The sequence below is a fragment of the Procambarus clarkii genome, chromosome 73 (assembly GCF_040958095.1).
Source record: "Procambarus clarkii isolate CNS0578487 chromosome 73, FALCON_Pclarkii_2.0, whole genome shotgun sequence".
In the NCBI taxonomy this organism is placed as follows: domain Eukaryota; kingdom Metazoa; phylum Arthropoda; class Malacostraca; order Decapoda; family Cambaridae; genus Procambarus; species Procambarus clarkii.
Genome location: NC_091222.1, coordinates 14,305,635 through 14,326,652, shown reverse-complemented (window position 1 = coordinate 14,326,652; position 21,018 = coordinate 14,305,635). Strand labels below are relative to the sequence as shown.

Genomic DNA, 21,018 nt, shown 5'->3' with positions numbered 1-21,018 from the left:
CACTCAGCTACTGATTTAAACAATGATGTTGATTGTGTGATGGAAGAAACACAAGCTTCTGTATCAGCCATCCGAAGAAACTGTATCTGACATCGTAAGCATCAGTATTAAGTGTCTTCTAGTATTTAAAGTTGTAACATGTATAAGTGGTAGAGAAACATATACTTGCCACCTTATGTGAGGTTATACACAATACATTCACAGGTATTCATACAATTGATAATATAAATCGCAAATACATCGATATCTAATCGAGTTTGAAAGGATACGATAAAATAACCAAAATATTCGAAATAGTGTTACGTTTTTCCGTCTACAGTGACTGAATCTATATACATACTATATATATATATATATATATATATATATATATATATATATATATATATATATATATATATATATATATATATATATACATATATATATATATACAGAGTGCTGTCTGTGACACCGACCACTCCCTGGTATGTAGCAGGGTCAAGATGCAACCAAAGAAGATTCATCACTCGAAAAAGGCGGGCAGACCTCGCATCGACACCACCAAGACCCGCAACCAGGACAAGGTGGAAGATTTTGCACACGTGCTCGAGGAAGCTCTTCCTGGCCCAGCTGGGGTCACTGCCTGTAAAAGATGGGAGCACTTCAGAGACGCTGTGTTCAACGCTGCCATTTCCACCTTTGGCAAGAAGACCAGCAGGTCGGCAGACTGGTTCGAGGCTCACTCGGAAGAGATGACACCTGTAATCGAAGAGAAGAGAAACGCCTTGGCAGCCTACAAAGCCTGCCCAAGTCGGCGCAACTTACAGATCCTTCGGGCCGTCCGCTGCAAAGTGCAGCAGAGCGCCAGGCGATGTGCCAACAACTATTGGCTCCAGCTCTGCTCCCAGATACAGACTGCAGCGGATGCAGGCAATGTAAGGGGAATGTATGACGGCATCAAGCAGGCCCTCGGCCCAATCCAGAAGAAGACCGCTCCTCTGAAATCTGCCACTGGCGAGGTGATTCAGGACCAGACACTGCAGCTGAAGCGCTGGGTCGAGCACTACTCTGAGCTATACGCCAGGGACAATGTGGTCACCGAAGATGCCCTGAGCGCCATTGAGTGTCTGCCTGTGTTAATGGAGCTCGACAGTGAACCGACCCTGGAAGAACTCAGCGATGCCCTAGACTCCCTTGCTTCTGGTAAAGCTCCTGGCAAAGATGGCATTCCTGCTGAGACCTTGAAGTGCTGCAGAGGTAGCCTGCTCATGGAGCTGCACGAAATTCTCTGCCTCTGCTGGGAAGAAGGAGAGGTGCCACAGGACATGAGGGATGCCAACATCGTCACACTGTATAAGAATAAAGGTGACAGGGGCGACTGCAACAACTACCGTGGAATCTCCCTCCTCAGTATTGTCGGAAAGCTGTTTGCTCGAGTCGCATTGAAGAGGCTCCAAGTACTTGCAGAGAGAGTTTATCCAGAATCACAATGTGGATTCAGAGCTGGCAGGTCCACCATCGACATGGTCTTTTCCCTCAGACAACTGCAGGAGAAATGCAGGGAACAGAAGCAGCCACTCTTTGTAGCCTTCATAGACCTGACGAAGGCCTTCGACCTCGTCAGCAGGGATGGCCTGTTCAAGATCCTCCCCAAGATCGGATGCCCACCCAGGCTCCTCAGCATCATCAGATCTTTCCATGAGAACATGAGGGGCACCGTGGTCTTTGATGGCATAACATCAGGCGCCTTTGACATCCGAAGTGGAGTAAAGCAGGGCTGCGTACTGGCTCCAACCCTATTCGGGATTTTCTTCGCAGTTATGCTGCGGCACGCCTTCGGATCTGTCACGGAAGGCATTTACCTCCGGACCAGGTCGGATGGGAAGCTCTTTAACCTCGCCAGGCTGAGAGCCAAGACAAAGGTTCGGCTGAGGTGTCTGCGCGACTTCCTCTTTGCCGACGACGCAGCAGTCACTGCCCACTCAGCTGAAGACCTCCAACGGCTCATAACCCGCTTCAGCGAGGCCTCTCAGGCTTTCGGACTCACCATCAGTCTGAAGAAAACACAAGTCATGGGACAAGGAGTGGACTCCCCACCTGACATCGGCATCTCTGATTCCAAACTGGAAGTTGTTCACGACTTCGTGTACCTGGGCTCCACAATCTCTGACTCCCTCTCTCTTGATACGGAGCTAAACAAACGCATCGGTAAGGCATCTACTACCATGTCCAGACTGACAAAGAGAGTGTGGGCCAACAATAGGCTAACTGAGTATACTAAGATTCAGGTTTACAGATCCTGTGTCCTGAGCACTCTCCTTTATGGCAGTGAGTCTTGGACACTCCGCGCCCGTCAGGAAAGACGGCTGAATGCCTACCACATGCGCTGCCTTCGACACATCTTGGACATCACCTGGCAGGACAAGGTGACAAACAACAACGTCTTGGGGAGAGCAAGAATCACCAGCATGTACACAATGCTGAAACAGAGACGAATGCGCTGGCTCGGGCACGTTGTGCGAATGGGCGACGGCAGGATCCCCAAGGATCTCCTGTATGGAGAGCTGAGGCAGGGAAAGCGTCCAGTAGGCAAGCCCCAGCTACGGTACAAAGACGTATGCAAAAGGGACCTGAAAGCCATGGACGTCGATCTTGCTATATGGGAGACACTGGCTACAGACCGTTCAGCCTGGAGGCAGTCTGTTCAACGAGGTCTCTCCAAGTTCGAGGAGTCACTTGCCAAGGAATCGGAGGCAAAGAGACAGAGAAGGAAAGCCGGTAACCAGGAAGACAGACCAGAATCGGACTTCGTTTGTGCTCGGTGTGGGATGGACTGCCACTCTCGGATTGGCCTCATCAGTCACACCAGACGCTGCACCAGGATTGACAACTAGGGCGCAACTCCATAGTCTCCCGAGACTGAAGGATGCCTACTACTATATATATATATATATATATATCCCTTCTAGGTAAAAAAAAAAAATTATATATATATATATATATATATATCCCTTCTAGGTAAAAAAAAAAATTATATATATATATATATATATATATATATATATATATATATATATATATATATATATATATATATATATATATATATATAACTGAAAACTCACACCCCAGAAGTGACTCGAACCCATACTCCCAGAAGCAACGCAACTGGTATGTACAAGACGCCTTAATCCACTTGACCATCACGACCGGACATAATGAGGTGATAGCCGAGGCTATTTGAACCACCCCACCGCCGGCACTCGGATAGTTATCTTGGGCATAGCATTTTACCAAATCACCTCATTCTTTGGGGCACACGTGAGGAACACAAATGCGAACAAACCTGAATGGTCCCCAGGACAATATGCAACTGAAAACTCACACCCCAGAAGTGACTCGAACCCATACTCCCAGAAGCAACGCAACTGGTATGTACAAGACGCCTTAATCCACTTGACCATCACTGACCGGACATAATGAGGTGATAGCCGAGGCTATTTGAACCACCCCACCGCCGGCACTCGGATAGTTATCTTGGGCATAGCATTTTACCAAATCACCTCATTCTTTGGGGCACACGTGAGGAACACAAATGCGAACAAGCCTGAATGGTCCCCAGGACAATATGCAACTGAAAACTCACACCCCAGAAGTGACTCGAACCCATACTCCCAGAAGCAACGCAACTGGTATGTACAAGACGCCTTAATCCACTTGACCATCACGACCGGACATAATGAGGTGATAGCCGAGGCTATTTGAACCACCCCACCGCTGGCACTCGGATAGTTATCTTGGGCATAGCATTTTACCAAATCACCTCATTCTTTGGGGCACACTTGAGGAACACAAATGCGAACAAGCCTGAATGGTCCCCAGGACAATATGCAACTGAAAACTCACACCCCAGAAGTGACTCGAACCCATACTCCCAGAAGCAACGCAACTGATATGTACAAGACGCCTTAATCCACTTGACCATCACGACCGGACATAATGAGGTGATAGCCGAGGCTATTTGAACCACCCCACCGCCGGCACTCGGATAGTTATCTTGGGCATAGCATTTTGATTTGGTAAAATGCTATGCCCAAGATAACTATCCGAGTGCCGGCGGTGGGGTGGTTCAAATAGCCTCGGCTATCACCTCATTATGTCCGGTCGTGATGGTCAAGTGGATTAAGGCGTCTTGTACATACCAGTTGCGTTGCTTCTGGGAGTATGGGTTCGAGTCACTTCTGGGGTGTGAGTTTTCAGTTGCATATTGTCCTGGGGACCATTCAGGCTTGTTCGCATTTGTGTTCCTCACGTGTGCCCCAAAGAATGAGGTGATTTGGTAAAATGCTATGCCCAAGATAACTATCCGAGTGCCGGCGGTGGGGTGGTTCAAATAGCCTCGGCTATCACCTCATTATGTCCGGTCGTGATGGTCAAGTGGATTAAGGCGTCTTGTACATACCAGTTGCGTTGCTTCTGGGAGTATGGGTTCGAGTCACTTCTGGGGTGTGAGTTTTCAGTTGCATATTGTCCTGGGGACCATTCAGGCTTGTTCGCATTTGTGTTCCTCACGTGTGCCCCAAAGAATGAGGTGATTTGGTAAAATGCTATGCCCAAGATAACTATCCGAGTGCCGGCGGTGGGGTGGTTCAAATAGCCTCGGCTATCACCTCATTATGTCCGGTCGTGATGGTCAAGTGGATTAAGGCGTCTTGTACATACCAGTTGCGTTGCTTCTGGGAGTATGGGTTCGAGTCACTTCTGGGGTGTGAGTTTTCAGTTGCATATTGTCCTGGGGACCATTCAGGCTTGTTCGCATTTGTGTTCCTCACGTGTGCCCCAAAGAATGAGGTGATTTGGTAAAATGCTATGCCCAAGATAACTATCCGAGTGCCGGCGGTGGGGTGGTTCAAATAGCCTCGGCTATCACCTCATTATGTCCGGTCGTGATGGTCAAGTGGATTAAGGCGTCTTGTACATACCAGTTGCGTTGCTTCTGGGAGTATGGGTTCGAGTCACTTCTGGGGTGTGAGTTTTCAGTTGCATATTGTCCTGGGGACCATTCAGGCTTGTTCGCATTTGTGTTCCTCACGTGTGCCCCAAAGAATGAGGTGATTTGGTAAAATGCTATGCCCAAGATAACTATCCGAGTGCCGGCGGTGGGGTGGTTCAAATAGCCTCGGCTATCACCTCATTATGTCCGGTCGTGATGGTCAAGTGGATTAAGGCGTCTTGTACATACTAGTTGCATTGCTTCTGGGAGTATGGGTTCGAGTCACTTCTGGGGTGTGAGTTTTCAGTTGCATATTGTCCTGGGGACCATTCAGGCTTGTTCGCATTTGTGTTCCTCACGTGTGCCCCAAAGAATGAGGTGATTTGGTAAAATGCTATGCCCAAGATAACTATCCGAGTGCCGGCGGTGGGGTGGTTCAAATAGCCTCGGCTATCACCTCATTATGTCCGGTCGTGATGGTCAAGTGGATTAAGGCGTCTTGTACATACCAGTTGCGTTGCTTCTGGGAGTATGGGTTCGAGTCACTTCTGGGGTGTGAGTTTTCAGTTGCATATTGTCCTGGGGACCATTCAGGCTTGTTCGCATTTGTGTTCCTCACGTGTGCCCCAAAGAATGAGGTGATTTGGTAAAATGGTAAGCCCAAGATAACTATCCGAGTGCCGGCGGTGGGGTGGTTCAAATAGCCTCGGCTATCACCTCATTATGTCCGGTCGTGATGGTCAAGTGGATTAAGGCGTCTTGTACATACCAGTTGCGTTGCTTCTGGGAGTATGGGTTCGAGTCACTTCTGGGGTGTGAGTTTTCAGTTGCATATTGTCATGGGGACCATTCAGGCTTGTTCGCATTTGTGTTCCTCACGTGTGCCCCAAAGAATGAGGTGATTTGGTAAAATGCTATGCCCAAGATAACAATCCGAGTGCCGGCGGTGGGGTGGTTCAAATAGCCTCGGCTATCACCTCATTATGTCCGGTCGTGATGGTCAAGTGGATTAAGGCGTCTTGTACATACCAGTTGCGTTGCTTCTGGGAGTATGGGTTCGAGTCACTTCTGGGGTGTGAGTTTTCAGTTGCATATTGTCCTGGGGACCATTCAGGCTTGTTCGCATATATATATATATATAATTATTATTATATATATATATATATATATATATATATATATATATATATATATATATATATATATATATATATATATATATATATATATATATATATATATATAATATGACCGAAAAAGTAAGATTAATAATTCTAACACGAATTTTCTCAATATTTCTCATGTTTCTTTTCACTGTCGATGGTAATTGAAAAATCAATTCTCCAAAATTCCTTTTTATTTCTAGTCTGAAGCGACACTTGAACGCGTTTCGTTGTAACTTATTACATTTTCAAAGACTTTAGTTTACACACACGCAACTATAACCTGCAAACACTAGAGTTCTACTATGCTATAATTTAAACGGCTTTCACTTTATATACCTTCATGATATATCATGTGAGGTGATATGTTACAACAGTTTTGGATGAGGTGAAAACAAACTTTCAACACAAGACAGAACACGAAACAATGGGTATAATATTGGGTAAGTTAAAGGAAGAATGTAAGTAACTGCAAAGGGCCTATTGGCCCATATTTCTTGATGCTTCTATATTGGTGCGGAGTCTTGAAGTGGGTAGAATATAGTTGTGCATTAAATTAATGCACAATATAAATATATATATATTAGTATATTTTGGTAGCAGTCTTTCCTGTAGACATATATTATTAAATATGACCGAAAAAGTAAGATTAATAATTCTAACACGAATTTTCTCTATCTTTCGTACGTTTCTTTTCACTGGTGGAGGTAATTCAAAAATTAATTCTCCAAAATTCATTTTTATTTCTAGTCTGACGCGACACTTGAGCGCGTTTCGTAAAACTTATTACATTTTCAAAGACTTTAGCTTACACATACACAACTGAATAGAACTTACACATCTTCGATTTGTTTATATCTACATTTGAGTGAGGTGGATGGGGTGAGGTGGTATTAATAGGGTATTAAATTCCTAAACACAAGACAGAACACGAAACAGTGGGCATTGAATGGAAGTGATTTGTAGAAAGCCTATTGGTCCATATTTCTTGATGCTTCTATATTGGAGCGGAGTCTTGAGGTGGGTAGAATATAGTTGTGCATTAATTGGCTGTTGATTGCTGGTGTTGACTTCTTGATGTGTAGAGCCTCGCAGACGTCAAGCCGCCTGCTATCGCTGTATCTATCGATGATTTCTGTGTTGTTTACTAGGATTTCTCTGGCGATGGTTTGGTTGTGGGAAGAGATTATATGTTCCTTAATGGAGCCCTGTTGCTTATGCATCGTTAAACGCCTAGAAAGAGATGTTGTTGTCTTGACTATATACTGTTTTTTTTGGAGCTTACAGTCTCCAAGAGGGCATTTGAAGGCATAGACGACGTAGGTCTCTTTTAAAGCGTTCTGCTTTGTGTCTGGAGAGTTTCTCATGAGTAGGGTGGCCGTTTTTCTGGTTTTATAGTAAATCGTTAGTTGTATCCTCTGATTTTTGTCTGTAGGGATAACGTTTCTATTAACAATATCTTTCAGGACCCTTTCCTCCGTTTTATGAGCTGTGGAAAAGAAGTTCCTGTAAAATAGTCTAATAGGGGGTATAGGTGTTGTGTTGGTTGTCTCTTCAGAGGTTGCATGGCGTTTCACTTTCCTTCTTATGATGTCTTCGACGAAACCATTGGAGAAGCCGTTGTTGACTAGGACCTGCCTTACCCTACAGAGTTCTTCGTCGACTTGCTTCCATTCTGAGCTGTGGCTGAGAGCACAGTCGACATAAGCGTTAACAACACTCCTCTTGTACCTGTCTGGGCAGTCGCTGTTGGCATTGAGGCACATTCCTATGTTCGTTTCCTTAGTGTAGACTGCAGTGTGGAAACCTCCGCTCTTTTCCATGACTGTTACATCTAGAAAGACATCGAGGACGACATATTCGACATCGAGACACAAAAGAAGGTCACTACCAAAGATACCTTACAAGCAGAACTTATTGCGGAAGGAGGAAAGAATCGAGGCAACTACAGAAGCACCATACTGTCCCGCGAGCTCAAAGCGGCAGCTAAGAGCCCTCGTGAGAACAAGGAGATAGTTGTCAGGAGAGGTGACAAGTCGCCAATATACGTCATTCTTAAAAAAGACGAATATCTGGCGAAAATGAACTTCATACTCTCTGATCAAACTAAATTCCAATGGATAACGAAGGACACTACAGCCGAATTGAAAGCAAAGGTCAACAAATTGATCGAAACTGTGAACGCCAAGAAACCTGGACTCCACCTGCCAAAGATTATTGGGGAATACAAACCTGGATACGTGTATGGAAATGTCAAGACACACAAGCCTGGAAACCCACTTTGGCCAATCATCAACCAGATACCCACACCCACGTACAGACTGGTGAAGCTACTCAACGGCTTGCTGACTCCTTGTGTCCCTTGCGCCTTCAGTCTGAAGTCTCCAAGAGAATTTGTCAACTTACTACGAGGAACACGGGCCACAGGAATAAGAGCCTTGTTGGACGTAGAATCACTGTTTACCAACGTACCTTTGAATGAAACAATCGGGATGATAGCGGAGAGAGTGTATCAGGATCCGGCCTGTACTCCTCTTGACATACCAGAAAACATTCTGAAAAAAACTACTCCAAGCTTGTACTAAAAAGGCACCCTTCTTGAGCCCAGATGGGCACATGTATAAGCAAGTAGATGGGGTCGCCATGGGTTCTCCCCTAGGTGTCCTGTTTGCGAACTTCTACATGGGTACATCGAACAAAAGGTCTTAGTCGACATGAACTTGAAACCGGCCATATACTGCAGGTATGATGACGACATTTTTACACAGGTACCTGATGTTAGACATCTGCAGGAGCTGAAGGAGGCATTTGAGCGGAATTCTGTGTTGCGTTTCACTTACGAGATGGAGAAGGATGGGAAGCTGCCCTTTCTAGATGTAACAGTCATGGAAAGGAGCGGAGGTTTCCACACTGCAGTCTACCCTAAGGAAACAAACATAGGAATGTGCCTCAATGCCAACAGTGACTGCCCAGACAGGTACAAGAGGAGTGTTGATAATGCTTATGTCGACCGTGCTCTCAGCCACAGCTCAGGATGGAAGCAAGTCGATGAAGAACTCTGTATGGTAAGGCAGGTCCTAGTCAACAACGGCTTCTCCAATGGTTTCGTTGAAGACATAAGAAGGAAGGCGAAACGCCATGCAACCTCTGAAGAGACAACTAACACAACACCTGTACCCCTTATTAGACTATTTTACAGGAACTTCTTTTCCACAGCTCATAAAACGGAGGAATGGGTTCTGAAAGATATTGTTAATAGGAACGTTATCCCTACAGACAAAAATCAGAAGATACAATTGACGATTTACTATAGGATAAAAAAAAAACGGCCAATCTACTCATGAGAAACTCTCCAGACACAAAGCAGAACGCTTTAAAAGAGACCAATGTCGTCTATGCCTTCAAATGCTCGCTTGGGGACTGTAAGCCTCAAAGAACTCAGTATATAGGCAAGACAACAACATCTCTTTCCAGCCGATTAACGGTGCATAAGCAACAGGGCTCCATTACGGAACATATAATCTCTTCCCACAACCAGACCATCACCAGAGAAGTCTTAACAAAAAACACAGAAATCATCGATAGATACAACGACAGCAGGTGGCTTGATATCTGCAAGGAACTACACATTAAGAAGTCAACACCAGCAATCAACAGCCAATTAATGCACAACTATATTCTACCCACTTCAAGACTCCGCTCCAATATAGAAGCATCAAGAAATATGGACCAATAGGCTTTCTACAATTACTTCCATTCAATACCCATTGATTCGTGTTCTGTCTTGTGTTGGAATTTAATACCCATTGAATACCCATTGTTGAAAGTTCGTTTTTCACCTCATCCCCCTCACCCAAATGTAGATATAAACCTCGAAGATGTGTAAGCTCTATTCAGTTTCAGTTGTGTGTTTGTAAACTAAAGTCTTTGAAAATGTAATAAGTTTTACGAAACGCGCTCAAGTGTCGCGTCAGAGTAGAAATAAAAATTAATTTTGGAGAATTGATCTTTGAATTACCATCAACAGTGAAAAGAAATGTAAGAAAGATAGAGAAAATTCGTGTTAGAATTATTAATCTTACTTTTTCGGTCATATTTAATAATATATATATATATATATATATATATATATATATATATATATATATATATATATATATATATATATATATATACACACAATACCAAAAGAATAAGAGTGGTAGGAGAAGAAAATATAAAAGTGTTCAGTGAGGATCCACAAGGTCTTCTCTGAGTACTCTATTTTCTTCTCTGAGGCTATGGGGCCCTACACTTGCACCTAAAGTGGTACCCCCTATATATTAATATATATATATATATATATATGTCGTACCTAGTAGCCAGAACGCACTTCTCAGCCTACTATGCAAGGCCAAATTTGCCTAATAAGCCAAGTTTTCCTGAAATAATATATTTTCTCTATTTTTTTTCTTATGAAATGATAAAGATACCCATTTCATTATGTATGAGGTCAATTTTTTTTTATTGGAGTTAAAATTAACGTAGATATATGACCGAACCTAACCAACCCTACCTAACCTAACCTAACCTATCTTCATAGGTTAGGTTAGGTTAGGTAGCCGAAAAAGTTAGGTTAGGTTAGGTTAGGTAGGTTAGGTACTCGAAAAACAATTAATTCATGAAAACTTAGCTTATTAGGCAAATCAGGCCTTGAATAGTAGGCTGAGAAGTGCGTTCTGGCTACTAGGTACGACATATATATATATATATATATATATATATATATATATATATATATATATATATATATATATATATATATATTTATATATTTATATATTTATATATATATATATATATATATATATATATATATATATATATATATATATTAGAGTAGAATTCATATGCACTAACAAAACAGCACATACTATATATATTTATTGTAGAAACCATGCAGTTGAAAGATAAAAATACGAGAGAAATATATATATATATATATATATATATATATATATATATATATATATATATATATATATTTCTCTCGTATTTTTATCTTTCAACTGCATGGTTTCTACAATAAATATATATAGTATGTGCTGTTTTGTTAGTGCATATGAATTCTACTCTCTGCTGAACGACCATTACTCATATGTTATAATAACAATAAAACTTAAACCTGGAAACTTAAAATTTAGATGATGTCAAGTTTTTGCCCAAATTGTCAAAACCGCACACTATTTCTTGCATCTTCTGTGTCCTCCATTTACCGACTTACTATACATATATGCAGGTACTATCCTTCATATGTTAATATTTTCATCCAAGTATTATTCAGGTCCACCTTTATTTATAAATTGTTATCTTACCTTTATTACTAATGCTGTTATGTTTTGGTTTTATTAAACGTAAATATCTCGTTTTATGTTTTTCATAAATGAAGAACAATAAAAAATAAATTAACTTAATATAAACACTGGCATCAAATTGCAAATATTATTAGTTTTCTATAGATGTTCACTTGTTTCTTTAACAGCACCATCAAAGACTGGTAATGTGCCTTGATAAGGAGCGTGTAAACTGCAGAGGGATTCACCTCCACAGGCACCCACCTCCACAGGGACCCACCTCCACAGGAACCCACCTCCACAGGGACCCACCTCCACAGTCACCCATCTCCACCAATGTAGGCTGCCGCCGGTAGGAGACACACACGATTAGTGAGGTCCGTGGAAATTCGTCAATTTCTTGGGACATTGAAGGATTATAGAGGCTGGATCATAGTATTTGGCCTCTCGCAGTGTGTAGCTAGCAGGGTGCAACATAGCATAGTCATATTGCTAGCGATAGCGCGAAGAAACCAAAGTGGAGCTAGTGGCATCACCGGTGCATATACAGTGTGGAGGACCGCGTGGAGCAACCTGACCTGACGGCCAGAGTGGGACGACCCGCCGTGGAACTGCCTAATTGTGTTTGTTGGTGGTGACTGGTAAGTGCCTCTCTCTAATGTCTTCAACAAGTGTGCAAGGTCTATATAATATCATACAGTAGTCACATGTAATGCATTTCATTCGATAATAGAATAGTAATCTTGATAGATCAATAGAGAATGAGGCAGTAACCTCACTGTGAGCTCAAGTTGGGACCTGAATTGTACTGTGTGTGTAGGGATTAGCAAGTCAGGGTAACACTTCCCCCTTACCCCTACACGTCAACTGGACACCATAGATAATGACATACACTCTCCTTCCTCCCACCCCATCTCTCTCTCTCTCTCTCTCTCTCTCTCTCTCTCTCTCTCTCTCTCTCTCTCTCTCTCTCTCTCTCTCTCTCTCTGCCCCCCCCCCCCTGCTCATCCCTACAAAACATATCAGGGAAAGTTACAAGATGGCAGGAGGATGCACCAAGGACACAGGGAATAGTCAAAGTGACCAAACGATGGAAATGTTAGCCCAAATTTTGGAGGAATTCAGGAGGGAGACGCATGAAATGAGGATTACAATTAACAACTTGCAAAGTGAGCTGGCTTCGGCAAGGGAGGAGATCAAATCCCTCAGAGAAAAATGAAGAGGCTGAGCAACAGATTATCATCCAAAGGGAAGGTGGTCATGTTGCATTGGAAGGAAATGCCTCTGTATCTGAAACATTTGCAGACATACTGAGAAAGAGCTCAGAAGCAATGGACACAGTGAGGGAGCAAGCCATGCAAGCAGCTACCTCACAGGAATCAGCAAGGTGCACCAGTCAGCTGCTGGAAAGAAAAAGATCAGTGGTAGTTGTAGGCATCAAAGAACAGGAAGGATCCAATAGGCAGGAATGGAATAGCAAGGACAGAGAGGCAGTACATGGGATACTGAAGGGGTTACAGATGGAACGGGCTGAACAAAACATTGAGAAGGTTTTCAGGTTGGGCTGGTACAACAAGGACAGAAACCGACTGGTAAAGGTGGTGTTTACAAACGAGACCACGAAGGAGGTTATTTTGGAAAGGAAGAGTCATCTGCAGTATGTGGAGGGTTACAAAAAAGTATTCCTGCAGAGGGACAGGATGAAGGAGGAGAGAGTTAGGGCAGCAGAGGCAAAGAGGAAGCGCAGGGAGAGAGGAGTAAACCAGGAAATCACAGCCCCCAACACAACAGTCCCAGAAACAAGAGGGGAACCTACAACCAGCATCCCAGCAGCACCAGAGGGGAGGGCAACACCACAACCTCCCTCTACATAGAAACCCTCCCTTCCTCTCACCCTACCTGCCCTCACTCAAATGCTCACCTAACCCTCCCTCCCCCCTACCACATTCCGACCCTGTCACCCCTCCCCCATTCCCACCATGTCACCCCTCATGCCTTCCCCCCTCCCCCTTCACCCCATACCCTCTCTATCCTCCCTCACCCAGTATCCTCCATGTCCCCCCTATCTCCTTACCCCATACCCTATCTGTCCCCCCCTTCCCTTGTACCCTCACCCCCACCCCAAAATCCTCTGAGACCCTGCAAACCACCTCACAGATCTTCACACCCAGGAATCAGCTTTCCCCACCAGCAGAATGCTCACCAAGAAGGGGACAAAAAATGAACAGAAGAAAGTGAGCTTCAAGGCAATGTACACTAACATAGATGGGATTACAAATATAACAAGTGAACTCGGAGAATGGGCACTGGAAGAAAACCCAGACATAATAGCTCTCACAGAAACAAAGCTAACAAAAACCATAACAAATGCAGTGTTTCCGCAGGACTACTATGTAGTTAGGAAAGAGAGAGAAGGAAGAGGAGGAGGTGGTGTAGCTTTGCTGATAAGAAAAGGTTGGAGTTTTGAAGAGATGGTTAATCAGAGTTGTGAAGGTTTCAGTGACTACATATCAGGCACCATAACAACTGGAGGACAGAAAATCATAGTAGTAGTCATATATATAACCCCCCACTAAACGACAGAAGACCCAGACCGGAATATGATAGAAACAACATGGCCACCATCAATATAATAGAGAGAGTAGCTTCTGTGGCTAGCAGGAACGGATCCAGACTGCTAATCATGGGAGATTTCAACCATGACCACGGGAAGATAGATTGGGAGAACAGAGACCCACATGGAGAACCAGACACATGGAGAGCTAAGCTGCTGGACGTGGCAACAAGAAACTTTCTAAGTCAACACGTCAAGGGACCGACAAGAATGAGAGGAGAGGATGAACCAGCTTTGCTTGTTCTGATATTTACCCTAAATGAGTCTGATATAAGGGAAGTTAAGTTGGAAGCACCCTTGGGAATGAGTGATCATAGTGTATTGAGCTTTGAGTACCTGGTTGAGCTAGGAATTATCTCCCCCAAAAAAGAATTGGGAAACAAAGGGCTGGCTTACCAAAAGGGAAACTATGAGGAAATGAATACATTCCTAAGGGATGTACCATGGGACACAGAACTCAGAACTAAGTCCGTACAAGACATGATGGACTATGTCACCCAAAAGTGTCAGGAGGCGGTAAACAGGTTTATCCCGGCCCGACAGGAAAAAACCGAGAAGCAAAAGAACAATCCGTGGTTTAATAGGGAATGTATGAAAGCAAAGGAGCTGAACAAAAAGGCGTGGAGGAACTTCCGTAATAACAGAACACCAGAAAGTAGAGAGAGATACCAGAGAACCAGGAATGAGTATGTTAGTGTGAGAAGAGCAGCTAAGAAATGGCATGAAAATGATATAGCTAATAAAGCCAAGACCGAACCAAAACTACTACAGAGTCACATCAGGAGGAAAACAACAGTGAAAGAACAAGTGAGGAAACTTAGAACGGGTGAGGACAGGTACACAGAGAATGACAAAGAGGTGTGTGAAGAACTCAACAAAAGGTTCCAGGAGGTCTTTACAATAGAACAAGGAGAGGTCACGGCGCTAGGAGAGGTGGCAGCAAACCAGGCGACCTTGGAAGAGTTCGAAATTACAAAAGATGAGGTCAAGAGGCACCTATTGGAGCTGGACGTGAAAAAGGCTGTTAGGCCGGATGGAATCTCACCATTAGTATTGAAAGAGTGTGCAGGAGCACTTTGTTTGCCACTCTCCATAGTGTATAGTAGGTCACTGGAAACGGGAGACCTACCAGAAATATGGAAGATGGCTAATGTAGTCCCAATATACAAAAAGGGCGACAGGCAAGAGGCACTGAACTACAGGCCAGTGTCCTTAACTTCTATACCATGCAAGGTGATGGAGAAGATCGTGAGAAAAAACCTAGTAACACATCTGGAGAGCAGGGACTTCGTGACAACCCATCAACATGGGTTCAGGGAGAGTAAATCTTGCCAAACAGGCTTAAAAGAATTCTACGATAGGTGACAAAGATTAAGCAAGAACGAGAAGGATGGGAGGACTGCATTTTTTTGGACTGTCGGAAAGCCTTTGACACAGTACCCCATAAAAGGCTGATGCATAAGCTGGAGAAACAGGCAGGAGTAACTGGTAGGGCGCTCCAGTGGATAAGGGAGTACCTAAGCAATAGGAAGCAGAGAGTTACAGTGAGGGGTGAGACCTCAGATTGGCGTGAAGTCACCAGTGGAGTCCCACAGGGCTCTGTACTTGGACCTATCCTGTTTCTGATATACGTAAATGATCTCCCAGAGGGTATAGACTCATTCCTCTCAATGTTTGCTGATGACGCCAAAATTATGAGAAGGATTAAGACAGAGGAGGACAGCTTGAGGCTTCAAGAAGACCTGGACAAGCTGCAGGAATGGTCGAACAAATGGTTGTTAGAGTTTAACCCAAGCAAATGTAATGTAATTAAGATAGGTGTAGGGAGCAGGAAACCAGATACAAGGTATTATTTGGGAGATGAAATCTTGCAAGAGTCAGAGAGAGAGAAAGACCTGGGGGTTGACATCACGCCAGACTGTTCCCCTGAAGCTCATATCAGAAGGATAACATCAGCGGCATATGCCAGGTTGGCTAACATAAGAACTGCATTTAGAAACTTGTGTAAGGAATCTTTCAGAACATTATATACCACATATGTCAGACCAATCCTGGAGTATGCGGCTCCAGCATGGAGTCCATATCTAGTCAAGCATAAGACTAAACTGGAAAAGGTTCAAAGGTTTGCCACCAGACTAGTACCAGAACTGAGGGGTATGAGCTACGAGGAGAGACTACGGGAATTAAACCTCACGTCAATGGGAGACAGAAGAGTTAGAGGGGACATGATCACCACATACAAGATTCTCAGAGGAATTGATAGGGTAGATAAAGACAGACTTTTCAACACAAGGGGCACACGCACTAGGGGACACAGGTGGAAATTGAGTGCCCAAATGAGCCACAGAGACGTTAGAAAGAATTTTTTCAGTGTCAGAGTAGTAGATAAATGGAATGCATTAGGAAGTGATGTGGTGGAGGGTGACTCCATACACAGCTTCAAGTGTAGATATGATAGAGCCCAATAGGCTCAGGAACCTGTACACCTGTTGATTGATGGTTGAGAGGCGGGATCAAAGAGCCAGAGCTCACCCCCTGCAAGCACAATTAGGTAAGTACAATTAGGTAAGTACAGGCACCCACCTCCACAGGGACCCCCCACCTCCACAGGGACCCCCCTCCTCCACAGGGACCCCACACCTCCACAGGGACCCCACCTCCATAGGTACCCACTCTACAGGGACCCCCACCACCACAGGGACCCCACCTCCACAGGGACCCCACCTCCACAGGTACCCCACCTCCACAGGTACCCACCTCCACAGGTACCCATCTCCACAGGTACCCACTCCACAGGTACCCACCTCCACAGGTACCCACCTCCACAGGTACCCACCTCCACAGGTACCCACCTCTACAGGTACCCACTCCACAGGAACCCACCTCCACAGGTACCCACCTCCACAGGCACCCACCTCTACAGGTACCCACTCCACAGGCACCCACCTCTACAGGTACCCACTCCACAGGTACCCACCTCAACAGGTACCCACCTCCACAGGGACCCCCCACCTCCACAGGTACCCACCTCCACAGGTACCCACCTCCACAGGTACTCACCTCCACAGGTACCCACCTCCACAGGTACCCACCTCCACAGGTACCCACCTCCACAGGTACTCACCTCCACAGGTACCCACCTCCACAGGTACCCACCTCCACAGGTACCCACCTCTACAGGTACCCACCTCCACATGTACCCACCTCCACAGGTACCCACCTCAACAGGCACCCACCTCCACAGGGACCCCACCTCCACAGGGACCCCCCACCTCCACAGGTACCCACCTCTACAGGTACCCACCTCTACAGGTACCCACCTCTACAGGTACCCACCTCTACAGGTACCCACCTCCACAGGTACCCACCTCTACAGGTACCCACCTCTACAGGTACCCACCTCCACAGGTACCCACCTCCACAGGTACCCACCTCCACAGGTACCCACCTCCACAGGTACCCACCTCCACAGTCATGGTGCCCATAATGCCACGCTGGTGCCCCTCCAATGTGGCAGTGATGAGCGCTGCAATTTCTTGTTGATCTTTCTCCAGGAAGTGTTCACAGGCCAGAGCCAGCATATCGGGGTGCTGCGTGCTGATCTTGACCTGCGACAACACAACAATGGCTAGTATTATCACCTCATTCATTATAAGTAAACCTAAGCAATTATGGAAAGAAAAACTAATTACTAATTAGTTTAAGTATTGTACTCTGAAAACTAGCAAACAGGAGATAGGAAACTGAGAAGGCAATTATGAAGAAAAATAACCTTGTTAAAATGATATTCATGAAGGTGGAGATGAGGACAAAAACAAGAATGATGATGAATGGATAAAGATGAAGAAATGGATGAAGCACAAGCCACCCGGACAATGATGATACCATAATAGATGAAGCACAAGCCACCCGAACAATGATGGTGCCATAATAGATGAAGCACTGGACACTAGGGTAGTGAGGATGCCATAATAGATGAAGCACTAGACACCAGATTAGTGAGGATGTCATAATAGATGAAGCACTAGTCAGTGATATATCGTAACAGATGAAGCACTAGACACCAGGACAGTGAGGAAGCCATAATGGATGAAGCACAAGACACCAGGACAGTGAGGATGCCATAATGGATGAAGCACAAGACACCAGGACAGTGAGGATGCCATAATGGATGAAGCACAAGACACCAGGACAGTGAGGATGCCATAATGGATGAAGCACAAGACACCAGGACAGTGAGGAGGCCATAATGGATGAAGCACAAGACACCAGGACAGTGAGGATGCCATGATGGATGAAGCACAAGACACCAGGACAGTGAGGATGCCATAATGGATGAAGCACAAGACACCAGGACAGTGAGGATGCCATGATGGATGAAGCACAAGACACCAGGACAGTGAGGATGCCATGATGGATGAAGCACAAGACACCAGGACAGTGAGGGTGCCATGATGGATGAAGCACAAGACACCAGGACAGTGAGGATGCCATGATGGATGAAGCACAAGACACCAGGACAGTGAGGATGCCATAATGGATGAAGCACAAGACACCAGGACAGTGAGGATGCCATAATGGATGAAGCACAAGACACCAGGACAGTGAGGATGCCATAATGGATGAAGCACGAGTAATTAGTGATCAAAAGAAGGCACCAAGCCGGGGAGACTATGTAGCACCATCAGTGTCGCAGAATATTCAGAAAGCACTAAATAGTATTGAGGATGCCAATACGAAAACAAAAGATCATAAAACATATTCATGTTATCAGAATCGCCAAGGATTCTATAGAGGGACAAATGACTTCAAGAGATATTAAAAAGTAAGACATACAATCGTCTTGCTCTCTGATTCCTGAAAATCACAACATTCTACAGGAAGGTGCACAACTGTACGAAGGACAATGTAATTCGGACAATAAGGAGCAGAGCAGTATTCCATTAAGTGCCTGAGAGTTAAGCGTGTATTGCCAATACACGCCAGAGCCGACTACGGATGGCCTCCATAGCGGCAGTGTCCGCACGGTCATATAATGTAACACCAATATGACTGAGAACCCAGTAAAACTACAGTCGAAAATCTGCTAGAGATAAGAAACAGCCACTATTGGTTTTTCGACCACCACAGTATGCATAGGACCAGAGCCATGAGTCAAGCTCATTAACAATGGAACGTTGACGTCGCAGAAGCAGTTCACAAAGAGCATATTAAATTGCATAGTTCTCGTGTGAAGATGCTAGTCTCCAGGGGTAGCCGGCACACACAGGGTTGGTCAGTGTTGGAAATTTCCAACACTAATACAATACAGTTGTATTATTATTAATTATTACTAAAATCTACTAATTGCTGTAGTAACTAAAATTAACCAACCGTAGGGTTCACATGAACTAATAATTGTATCTGTACAATAATGCTAGAATTCTTACGTAACCAAACACCAGTATTGCATCAGATTTTACCAAAATAAACACATTTATATCCAGTGTGTTAGAGAATTGAGTTTGATTCTCTGAAAACAACAGTATTCTGTGTGATAATTATTTACAGATAACATGACTCCCAAATAATGCCAAATCGAGCGTTTTTAGTTACAACTGTTATCTGGTAATAAATTTAACGTCACGCGTGAATGCCATGGAGAGAATTAAAATCATCTCCATTTCTCGTTTACCATCGTAAAACGAGAAAGTAATAATATTTAACTCCCTAGAATTATAACCCAGTCTTTATCAAAGCATTTTAGCCACAACTGCGAGAAATAATATTATTCGTGGTGAATAATTTGTATGGCGAATGCGGGACGCGGGGAGGGAGAGACGCCATTAGAGAACGAGTGGAGGCGTCGGCGTGAGAGGAAGGCGCCTGAGTGCGGCGTGAAGACTTGTTGTGGAATTGAGCAACTCGTTTGGTGGCAGAGTCTAGGATACGTTGTGGTGAATCGTCAGCATGATTTAACCTGACGTTCAGCCCGGAACTTGTCAATTTGTTCTACGTAATCCATCGTGACCGGCCAGATAAGCGCGTCGACATCCAGGCCAAGCTAGCCACCACGTGTTCGCCATTGTGATGCTAGAGTCTGGGACGTGAGTTTCGGCAAGCTTCAACTTATACAGTGCCCTATTAGCTAAGTACACATATAACTCGTTTTTGATGCATCATTAGAGATTGTATATAGCAGGGTAGCTTGTCGTCACGCCGAGCGACATAAATAAAACACATGTTAGTATTTTCTATTACTCTCCATTCCCAATTTCTTGAATATAGATATTTAGCAGCCTAATATGTTGCTACGTAATATATCTCAATTTACAGCTTGCGTGTGAGGAATTCCACGAGCTGTTACTTTACCCATGTTATTCATCTCCCAGTGTTCTACGAAGAATTCCGGAGATTCCGAGGATGATTCGTGACTGATGTCTTCGAAAACGTCTTCAAGCTAAGACTTTTTCGTATTTCTTTATTATTCAAATTATCTGTACTTGATTGTCATTATAGAGTACTGTGCACTGGAAGTAACACGTGTTTATTATAATGATTAATTTCTGATATTAATGATCTATATTCTTATTGGTGACAAATTTACTATTGATTCTCTAATTGGTCTTAAGATTAGGTTATTACACAATGAACTGGTGTACGAACCACACTAGTTCCTAGACATATATGAAGTTCTAGCAATAACCCCCCAATGTAGGTGTTTGAGGCTTTGATTCAAGTAAATTATTTATACAGCCCATTATTCAAGTGATTATATTTTCTAGTATTTATCCATAGTTACTGGTTCCTCTAGGAATTTCTAATGATCACATTTTATTAGTTTCCCTCTTTACTATAAAAGCGGGTGGTCCTTCGTAATTGATTTCATTACTTTAATAATTAAATAAATAGAGTCAAGCCCCAAATGTCCCACAGTCAAGTCTCCAGGGGTAG

At 44.1% G+C, this 21,018-nt stretch overlaps 1 protein-coding gene across 2 annotated transcripts in view; it reads right to left on the bottom strand.

The window, feature by feature from the left end:
- LOC123774193 (flotillin-1) overlaps window positions 1-21,018 on the bottom strand; it is a 156,223-nt gene that overhangs the window by 67,521 nt on the left and 67,684 nt on the right. For both annotated transcript variants that reach the window (XM_045768339.2, XM_069312679.1), the window contains exon 4: window positions 17,550-17,693. In XM_045768339.2, coding sequence (XP_045624295.2) covers window positions 17,550-17,693 — 144 coding nt within the window. The remainder of the gene's footprint in view (window positions 1-17,549; window positions 17,694-21,018) is intronic.